Here is a 10,666-nt window from a genome sequence, read left to right as displayed (position 1 = left end):
TTCCTATTCCTGTTCTGTGGCTCTGCTTCTTCCAGAGTGGATCTAGTTAATTTAAAAGTAGAAAAGCTTGCCAGAGCTATTAGCAGACACTGAAATGCTGAAGGAGCCATTCAAGTGGTAAGGAAGCCCACCCCAGATATATACTGTCAATTTCTGCATTTAATTAGTCTACAGGGCCTTAGTTTAAAATTTCCTTTAAAAATGTCATTAGTGTGTTGCTAAAGATTATAAAATCACATCTCTACAAAAATCATTCCCCCCGCCCCAGGCTGCCATTGGGGATAGGGCATCCATTTAACAGTGCTGTGTAGGATTCCATGAGCACACATCTTGCTGATGAATTCTCTACACCTGACTGAAGAGATGATATTTTTGCAGAAAAAGTAAAACCCTTTAACCTAACTTATATTGAGAGAGGCTAACATTTCCAAGGCTAACAGCTTGCTCTGGCAACGAGTATTTTCATTTGTGTGTTGCTGCATGTCCTGTTCTCTATACATGTGTTCACTTTTGTACCTGGTGCACGTGGTGGTTTGACTAGAAACAGTTGTAAAAGGCTGTGAAGATGCCACACACAGTTAAGTGCTGAATACTATTTGTAACAGTCCCCGGAACTGCATTATGACCCCGCTTGGGTGTGACTAGAAGTGCTTACAGGCTGGTGGTCATTCTATGCCCTGAAAGTCAAATTATTTGCTGGCCCCAGACCAGGCTCATCACACACAACATAACCACAGACAAAACAACCCCTACCACCATCACAGTAGCTAATCAATGACTTTCTTCTTATCTCAGCAAATAAACCAGCGTTTCAAAGAGCCTTAGAGTGTCCTGCCCTCTTCTCTCGCCACACCCCCCAGAGTCATGTTTCAGGCATGTCAAGGAGGAGGGTGTTGCTTGTATGCTGGCACTGACTGCTGCATTTTGTGGCTAGGTACAGAGGCCTCTCCAGGACTGAACGCCTATCTCCTTCCACAGGAACTAAACATATTTTTAAAACGTGAAAGACCCATTAAGTGCATTTACTCCTAATGATTCCAGTGCTGGGGAAGCGGTAAAAATTGAGTTGTTACTAGGCTAAACGCTCACCTTCATGCTTTGCCAACCTAACGACTATGGAAGCAATACTGTTAATGTGCAACACTGTGCTCCCCTGCACTTTGTCAGGTTCCCTTAAAATAAGTCAATATATTTATAGTGAGGCAACCCTCCCGCCATCTTCCTGCATGCCACAGCGGCTGATCTTTTGAAAACATACGCGGCTTATCAGTGGTAACACATTTACAACATCGGCAGATAGGAAATGCCTTCGTGTTACTATAAAGGCTTGAAATTGCCAAACAGCTGAGGAACGACAAGGTAAAAAACCAGAGTTGTTTCTATAAAGATGGCAAATTACAGAAAAGTGCCAATTTAAACAATTCCATCTTTGAAAGTATTAAGGTATTTTGTGTCCCATGTAACAATATATCTAGTCTGTATTTAGAAATGGTTATAAAAACAGGCAACTGGGTTCAGGTGGTTATCATTAGAGAAAAATAAACTGATGATGGAGGAATGTGTCTCAGTGAATAATTTGTTTTCACTTTCTTTGTTCTTCTCTCATAAATTATTCTCAAAAAAGACTGAAAAATCTCACATTTGTGTTACTCAAAAGCATTCTGCTAATTTTGTCATTCTTAGTTGCCACTTGTCAGCTAATTGTCATTATTTACAATGCAAACTGTGTGAGGAACTTGCATTGGTCAGATCATGTTGGTTCTTTGCCCTAACTAGATGAAATATGTAACTACGTGCCTTTTGGGAACTAAATGCTCCATTTGACTCTGCCCTCAGTAGAATTTGAGTATTTGAATGTTTTCTGGAAGTGAACATGAAAAGCATGTGGCCAAATTCAAATCTGCTTTCCTAATTCAAAGGAAAATTCACAAATAAATGTTTCCATCATTCGCCCAGCTCTAGAAAATACCTGATGCAACTTCCTTGCCTGTTAAAAGCAACTAGTTAGAATAGTGTCTGTGTCTGAAAGGTGATGCACTTACCCCTTTCTAAAGAAAATATTAAATGAGCTCATTCTACCTCTCATTGATATCATTCTTAATCACCGGGTGACTTTTAATTCTCATACAAGTGAACGGTTGATAGGGTTGGTCTAGGACAAACTGGTCATTATGCCAAACAGGGAGCAGTTTTTGCACTGTCTTACTTACATCATGTCTAGCAACCAGTGAGTTTGACACTACATTTGTGGTGGGGAAGTCTGGATTCAGCTGATTATTCCTTTTATGGGGATGACAGGAGGTCTTTAGATTGTCATTTATTTATAGTTATCTATAATGTGATAAAAGGAGTTATTAGACTCTTATTCAATCAGTCAAGTTATTCTGCTATGCTGGTCTTATATGTACTCAAAATAAATGTTTAAAGGAATTGTCTTCTTCATTCTCCTTCAGTTCCCTCCCTCTAGCCTAGTTAGAGACTGAAAGGAGCATGTTACTGAACTGTACTATGACCCTAATGCAGAATGAAACTCACAAAGGCATCCTGTCTAGGACAGCTGGTACTCTGAGATACCAGACCTGTGTGTCTATCGGCAGGGAACATGTCTATGTCATGGATGCATCAGCGTTACCATACTACAGTGAAGCATTTCAAGTGTTCTTTGGGAACACTATGGGTTTTATCTTTAAGTTCAATGGGGATAGGCTTTTACCCCTCTATTTTTATGTCAGATTCTGTAATAGTGTTTCTTCCTAGCCACGTTCTTCAAGGGTGGCAGTAATGTCCCTGTGTAATAAGGAAGATTATTCAGCTGATTTGTATAAATGTTCAGTACTTCATGGCAGTGTAACATGGCTTACAGCAAGTCTGTATATAACAATAAAACAAAACACCCCATGCTCTGCCTTGACCTGTAAGCCAAAGTGCTTTAGAGGGTGAATAACAGTTTCAAGGTTAAAATGTAAAAGGGCAACAGGAGGGAGGAGCGAGAGAGTGGGAGAAAGAGAGAGGTGCAGGCAAAAGAAATGAAGGCAAGGTAGAGAGATGTTGAGCATGTAAGTGACTTTGGCTGTTTCCTTACCTGATGCGTGTAGGTGAGGAGGCTAAAATTGTAATATTAAAAATATTTTCATAAAATTATAAAGGTCAGAGTTAAGGGTGTGCATTGCCAAGTGGCTTTTCAGGTGTTTGCTTTATGTTGTGAGGCTGATAATGTTGCTGCAGTGAAAATGTGGTTGAGTTGTCAGAATAGCGGCCTAACACTGGAAGGTCAGTATTGTATGTGAATGTTACCTTAATTTAATTGGGGTGCAGGAACACACACGTCTCTAAGTTAACAATGGTTGTTATGGGGAATATGTGTAACATCTGGAGAAAGCAGCTGATCCTTTGGGATTCAAGCTCTTTTCTCTTAAACAGAGCATCACTATAAAATTAGGGACACTAGTTCTATTCAGAACATCATCTTAGAGATGTAAATAGTATTGGAGCTGGCAGATATTTGGATTTCATCCTCATTCCTGATCAGGATTTAGAGCTTTGTATTGTAGCAGCAGGACTATATTTTAATGCACTGTGGACAATATCCCACTGGCAGTGCATGCTTGAAATCAATGGAGTTTTCCTTGAGGACTGATGAGAGGATGCGGCCTTTAACAATCACACCTTTATTTCACTAACAAGTGGGGATTTGGGTTCAGTGCGTTTGCCTCTCTGTCTAAAGCACTCTTAATAAGATAAGAGAGCTGTATACCAAAACAGGCACTTTTATTAATGGACACATTCCACATGCCACATGGAATTAACACTAGTTGAGGGAGAAGCAAAGTCCCCCTTTTCACTTACCTTGCAACGTACGCCTGATCCTACATTCCATACGTAGGAAGACATCCCCAGCTGAATGGGTGTTTTTCCTGTATGTGCGCAGACTTTGTTAATAGGGAGATGAGCATAATGTGTATAACTGGATACTCCCCTCCTTGTTTGAGTGACGTGTCACCATATAAAAGAGGCCCTTTTTGAAGTGATTCCAGTGGCTGTAGCTGATAGTGCAGGAGCAAGAGGGTGTCTTCCAGAGACTGAGCCTAGGGAAACTGGAATAGGTTCTAACTACTGAACTTCCCAGCCTATATAAAATGCGTGAAATTGTGCATCTTCAGATTGGCCAGTGTGGAAACCAAATTGGAGCTAAGGTGAGAATTGTTTTCAGTGAGTATCATTAGTAGCAAATGATTTGGGACAATATGGGCATACAGGAGTGATTAAATACGGACTATCATGGAATTCACCTTCAGAAGCATGAGAAGTGAAGGCATATGTTTTAATGTAATAGTGATGAGCTGCTTCATCAGGCAAATGCAAGGCCTGAGCATAAAACATCTGCAGTAGTTATGTGACCATTTGGGTAGGTGACTATTCTCAATGTTCAAGGCTGCGCAAGCCTGCCAAAAAGCTATGGAATGTGTGCAGGTAACTTATAAATACCTGTCTTGCAAAGTTCTAATGAAAATATACTAGTCTAGACACGTCATTTATTCCCCCCCCCCATATGTTGCTGATTATAATTCATTTTTTAAAAGGTGTTTTACTTGTCCATAAAAAAAATTACTTGATGTGGATAGAAGAGTGAGTAGAATTTTCCCAAGCTGACAGAAAGCAGAGTTAAGGGTCCAGGTTAAAACTCTTTAGAAATGACAAATAAATATATATTTATATTCACATAACTCAAAAACGACTGCACCAAGTACAGTAGAGTTCATACCAAAATAAAATAGAAAAATTCTTAGATAAATAGGGTCAACTGTTTTGGAGAGAGATATAGACATAGATGGCAAGAAAAAGATCATTGATAAAGCACATTATAGTGTAGAAAATAGCTAATTTTTAATTCATTTAAAATTAATTAATGGACTGCACATGGACTGCTCATATAGTACAGTAATTACCCTGATAATTAACTACAAGCATTGACAAAGATGCAGCAGCAATAGGTAGTAGAAAAAATAGCCTAGACAAGTAACACCTCTTTGCAGAAAGCTAGATGATGGTGATACTAATGAGGAGGTTGCAGTGTATCTTCAAGTTTTACTGTCAAGGGATTTTTTTTTGTCAGCACGTAGGGGTCTTGCCATTAATTGCTACTATAACTTATTCTGTTTGTATGTAAGCAACAAAATGGTACATAAGAGTAAACCTAGCTCATAGGCTCTGATGGAGATGGTCATGTATTGTGCAACTCAGTCTATGGGAAAAATACTGTTTATGCTGCATGACTTTTGCAGGAGCTTTTCACTTTAGTAGCAGTCTCCCAAAAATGACTTGGGACAATGCAGAAAAATGAGTTCTTTAACTGAGTCATAAAACAGAAGACCTGAGAAATGCAGGACTCACCCAAGAGGAAATATTTTCTCAACAAAAACGTCTATGTGGCTTTTCACAGGCCTACATAATTTTCACTCTCACCCACACATGCTCAGAAACTTTGCTCCAAAAGCTGCTGGGTGCTAGTAATGTTACTGCAAAGTGCTTACACTATATAACCACCATCATCTGGATATGTTACATTTGCAAATGTATGTTACATTTGTAAGTTTAAACTCAAGCTGTGTCCTAAATGCAGGAGCCCTTTAAAATTAAAATAGCCTGCTCATTCGAGGGTGTGACGGTATTAACACTGCTGTAGTGAGCTGCTTAGATAAGAGACTCCAGGGTTAGACACATGAATGGAGGTCTAGATAGGAGTTTTACTGATTTTGTTGGTTTGATGAGTGGTTCCTATGTAGAGGATGTGTCTGAGCGTGTTTCCTTCAAGGTTGCCTCTTTCTTATTTTGAATAGTGAAAGGTCAGAAGGAAACTCCAGATCCAAATATGTGTACAATTCTATTACTAAGCTTGTATTACTAAAAATTAAATGACTCATTAGGAAAAGTAAAATAGCATAGAATGAAAACCAAACTCTTGAAGGCACTTTCTTCATCTACAGCCGCAGAATGTGTGACCGTTTCTATGCCAGACTTCTTAGTCTACTAGCCTTCATCTTCAGAAAAACCCAAACACAACTGCAGACCTAATGCACCTGGTTAGTTAGTTGACCTGTGTGTGCATCTGTATGTGGATATAATAACTAGTGTAGCTAATGTTCACATCCACCTGGCATTGAGAGGTATGCATGCTACAACTAATACTAGGGTCTCAGAGAGCTGTGTTAGTCTGTAACTTTAAAGACAACAAGTAGTCCTGTGGCACCTTAGAGACTAACAACAAAATGTAGAATCCTGAGCTTTCATGGGTAAAGAAGCACTTACTGGATTGTACTTAGTTCTGTTTCCTTTTTCAGTTCTGGGAAGAGATAAGTGATGAGTAGTAATGAAAGAGTGGCAGAGTTCTGGCTGCAATGTGTAAACCTAGCTGAGTGAGTTAAAATGGCTCCTCCACACTCACTACCGTGCCAACTTAGCCTCAGAAGCCACAGCCACTCAGTGTATATAACCACACAGGCTGGGCCAGGTGCTACTTGTGTCAAAATCAGTAGCAGTCTTGCCATTGACTAGCATGATCTTTTGTATCTAACTTGTACAGTTGATGCCTAGAACTGTGAACACCTTTATTGTGTGGTGCTTATTGCTTTTGCTAATACATTAAAACTCCAATAGTCCGGCATCCAATTGTACGGCACTCTCGATAGTCTGGCATCAAAATAGCAAGAGCCTAGTGAGTGAGCTTCAGCAAAAAACAAGTCACGTGGCAGCAGCTGAACTGAGTGAAACAGGAAGGGACCGAGTCAGTCTGCCACTGGCATTGTGTGACGCTGGACAGTGCTTGTGGTTTTTTCCAGCTGTTTTGACTTATATTTTGAATATTTTTGCCCATCAGTGTGTAGTAATGGCATCAAAAGTGAATGAAGGTGCTAGTGGTAGTGCTAGTGGTAAGAAAAGTGTAAAAAGGAAGCATGTAACACTGACATTGAACCAGAAATTAGAGATTATAAAGATGCTAGAAAGAGGCATAAATTGGAACACTATCATGAGTGAATTTAACATTGGATCTTCGATGATCTGTTCTATGACATAAAGAAACAAAAAGATACGTTGTGAGCATTTGTTGCCGAAAGTGAAGTGCCTACTAAATGTACTGAATTACGGCAAACTCTGAAAAGGCCTAAGGTAGTGCAGTTGCATGTGGCTTTGTTTAAGTGGTTTACTGCAAAATGTTCTGAGGGTAAGCCCATTACTGGGCCAATGCTCATAGGAAAAGCAAAACTGTTTCACAGTGAAATGAATTGGGCCCTGAAGTTGCTATCAGCAGGCCTGCTTTTCCCCATGTTACAGTGTCTGTCATTAAATGGTGGGACTGAAGAAGCACTTACCTGATTATATTTTGTCCTGTTTCCTTTTTCAGTTCTGGGAAGTGATAAGTGATGAACATGGAATTGATGTCACTGGGAACTACCATGGTGATTCGCCACTGCAGCTTGAGAGAATTAATGTGTACTTCAACGAAGCTTATTGTAAGTGCTCAGAGTCTTTAATGAGTTGGCTCAGCAAATTATAAAGTCAACATGGGAGAGTTAAAATAAAAAACACTGTGGGAAGACGGAACATTCACACTCACTGTTTTAGGAGCACACATCCCATTGCTTCCAATTGGAATTGTTCTCCTAAGTCACTTGCATGCTTTTGAAATAATCATCCTATATCTTCTCTCCCTATCCTGTAGTCCTTACTTGTTCTTACAAAGTGAAACTCCCACTGAAATCAACAAGTTTTCCTTATAAGCACTGCAGGAGTGGACCCGATCTTGATTGACCAATGAGGGTTTTTCTGGATTGTGACATTATTCTGTAATTATTAAAGAGACAATCAGTTCAGGAGCATGGATTGCACTTTGTTTCCCAATCACTGTTTCATTCATCCCTTTTTCATAGAATGTGCTGACTAAAAATTTCTAACTTGAGGAGATGTGATGGGTTGGAGTAGGATTTTGCCTGGCTACCTGCCAATTTACTCTTACTTTTCTTTTGCCACAGCCAGTAAGTTTGTACCCCGGGCTATCTTGATGGATCTGGAACCTGGAACCATGGACAGTGTACGATCCAGCAAAATAGGCCCACTCTTTCGACCTGATAATTTCATTCATGGTAAGTACACTATATCGTTAATAATATAAATATGTCATTATGTCATCTGAAGGGTATTTTTTAGTGTGCCTTCAAATTTTGTAAAACTGGTTTATACAAAAGCAAAGTTATAGAAACACACAGAAGTGTCAGTGTCTCTTTAAAATTCCACCTGCAAAACTAAGAAATGCATCCTATTCAAAACCAGGTTTTAAAAATATTGGCAGAAATTGTCTTTGTAATGTCAAGAAGTCAAATTATAAAATAGTATACAAAATGTTCCAATTAACTTAAAATTACAAAGATTGAAAAAGACAAGCAGATAAAAATTTATTTTCTTCAGTGTCCCTTTGCATATACTGTAATCACTGTCTGTATTTCCTGTGTTAGGCATAGAGTTCTTTTTTCACAGCAAAGTGGAGAAGAAAGCCTTTTTTTTTAATCAAAAAATATGCCAATAAAGCGATAATCCTTGAAAATGTCCTTTCTACATGTCAGTATTTGGTAGCATTCTTATTTTTACATTTGGCCTGGTAACTTTGTGGATGGTTTTCTGTAATTCTGTAATTACAGGTAATTCAGGTGCTGGCAACAACTGGGCTAAGGGCCATTACACAGAAGGAGCTGAGCTGATTGACAGCATAATGGATGTGGTCAGGAATGAGTGTGAGAGCTGCGATTGTCTGCAGGGGTTTCAGCTCATCCACTCACTTGGAGGAGGCACAGGATCTGGTATGGGCACACTCCTTATCAACAAAATCAGGGAAGAATATCCTGATAGGATTATGAATACTTTCAGCGTAGTGCCTTCACCCAAAGTATCAGACACAGTTGTAGAGCCATATAATGCCATACTGTCCATCCACCAACTGATAGAGAACACAGATGAAACCTTTTGTATTGACAATGAAGCTCTGTACGACATATGCTTTAGAACCCTAAAGCTCCCCAGCCCCACCTACGGTGACCTCAACCATCTGGTGTCTCTGACCATGAGTGGTGTCACCACCTCACTCCGTTTTCCTGGCCAACTCAATGCAGATCTGAGAAAGCTGGCTGTTAACATGGTGCCTTTTCCTCGCCTGCACTTCTTTATGCCCGGCTTTGCTCCACTGACAGCTCGAGGCAGTCAGCAATACCGAGCCCTCTCAGTCCCAGAGCTCACCCAACAAATGTTTGATGCCCGGAACATGATGGCAGCCTGTGACCCTCGTCATGGACGCTATTTGACTGTGGCATGTATCTTCAGAGGCCAGATGTCTACCAGAGAAGTGGATGAACAGTTGCTGGCTATCCAGACCAAAAATAGCACCTATTTTGTGGAGTGGATCCCTAACAATGTGAAAGTGGCTGTATGTGATATACCACCACGTGGGCTGAAGATGGCGGCCACCTTTATAGGCAACAACACAGCCATCCAAGAGCTCTTCATTAGAGTTTCTGAACAGTTCTCAGCTATGTTCAGAAGGAAAGCGTTTCTCCACTGGTATACTGGTGAAGGTATGGATGAGATGGAGTTTTCTGAAGCAGAAAGCAATACCAATGATTTGGTGTCTGAGTACCAACAATACCAGGATGCTACAGTAGAAGTAGATGAATATCAAGAGGCAGAAGTGGAAGTCAGCCAAGAACAGGAAACATATGAAAAAGAATTTTAATATCAGAACACTATCCAAGAACATGTATTCAATTTACAGCTAAGAAAAAGTAGTAACACTGACCTATGTATCTGAAGGGAGAACTCTTAAAAAGTATCTGCTTTTCTCTGTATTAATCCAAAGTTTATACAGTGTATATACGAGCATAGTGATGCTGAAATTAACTCTGCCTGTTTTATGCCTCTTCCTTATAACCTGTGTCTGGTACAGCAAACCCTGGAGAAAGAACAATTAAGAGTGCAAGTTGTACTGTATCAGCCTTCTTTACACATGTACTAGCTTTAGACTGGTAGAGTCAGCTCTATCATGTAAGTGTGTTGTGTGTGACAAAAGTCATGATGATGAGTGTTGATATAATAGGCTCTAAAGTGTCATAACATTTATTTATTCTCAGGTAAATGCAGATTTAGGGTTTACATTTTGGAATTTGTTATTTTTAGAAGCACATATGTACAGGTTAGAACAGTAAGTACCCATGTTGTTCTGCACACCAATAAACAAATTGAATCAGTGTTTGTTAAGAAGTGTAGAAAAAAGTTTTAAGGTGCCTTCTAAAACATTCTTAACACACTGAGTGTCAACCAGTAGCATCACTTTATTTTTGTTTTGTATTATGGAAGATTTTTTGTCTTTACAATATTTGTATGTTTCATCTTCAATTAAATATTTAAACTGGTTTATTATTAGGTCATAGATTTGTGAACTTTATTTAAAAGTTTCTTTTGGCGTCCTCCCCTCTCCCTTTTATAGAATGTTTACAACTTTCTTTCTTATTGTTTGATACCATGAGCTAAACACAATGGCCTGCAACTACAGTAGTTTGTGATGTAACCTCAATGTCACAATTCAGTTTTCAAAAATTTAGGAAGAAGTTAGAAACAACAATGCATC

The 10,666-nt window shown here is 39.4% G+C and overlaps 1 protein-coding gene across 2 annotated transcripts; it reads left to right on the top strand.

Annotated features, from left to right (window-relative positions):
* Nucleotides 1-1,231: 1,231 nt before the first annotated feature.
* Nucleotides 1,232-10,461, top strand: TUBB1 (tubulin beta 1 class VI). Of its 2 annotated transcripts, none has more exons than XM_075901126.2 (4): nucleotides 1,232-1,359; nucleotides 7,400-7,508; nucleotides 8,028-8,138; nucleotides 8,691-10,461. In XM_075901126.2, exons 3-4 carry the CDS (start codon nucleotides 8,057-8,059, stop codon nucleotides 9,773-9,775), a joined length of 1,167 nt encoding a protein of 388 aa, XP_075757241.2. In that variant the 5' UTR covers nucleotides 1,232-1,359; nucleotides 7,400-7,508; nucleotides 8,028-8,056; the 3' UTR covers nucleotides 9,776-10,461. The 2 variants fall into 2 exon arrangements, with proteins under 2 accessions (XP_075757241.2, XP_006134719.3); XM_006134657.5 differs by lacking the exon at nucleotides 1,232-1,359 and adding an exon at nucleotides 4,024-4,193.
* The last annotated feature ends 205 nt before the right edge of the window (nucleotides 10,462-10,666 follow it).

Source organism: Pelodiscus sinensis, chromosome 17 (genome assembly GCF_052426305.1).
Source record: "Pelodiscus sinensis isolate ZL-2025 chromosome 17, ASM5242630v1, whole genome shotgun sequence".
Lineage (NCBI taxonomy): Eukaryota > Metazoa > Chordata > Testudines > Trionychidae > Pelodiscus > Pelodiscus sinensis.
Note: the sequence above shows the minus strand (reverse complement) of the source record. Positions and strands in the feature narration are given on the sequence as shown.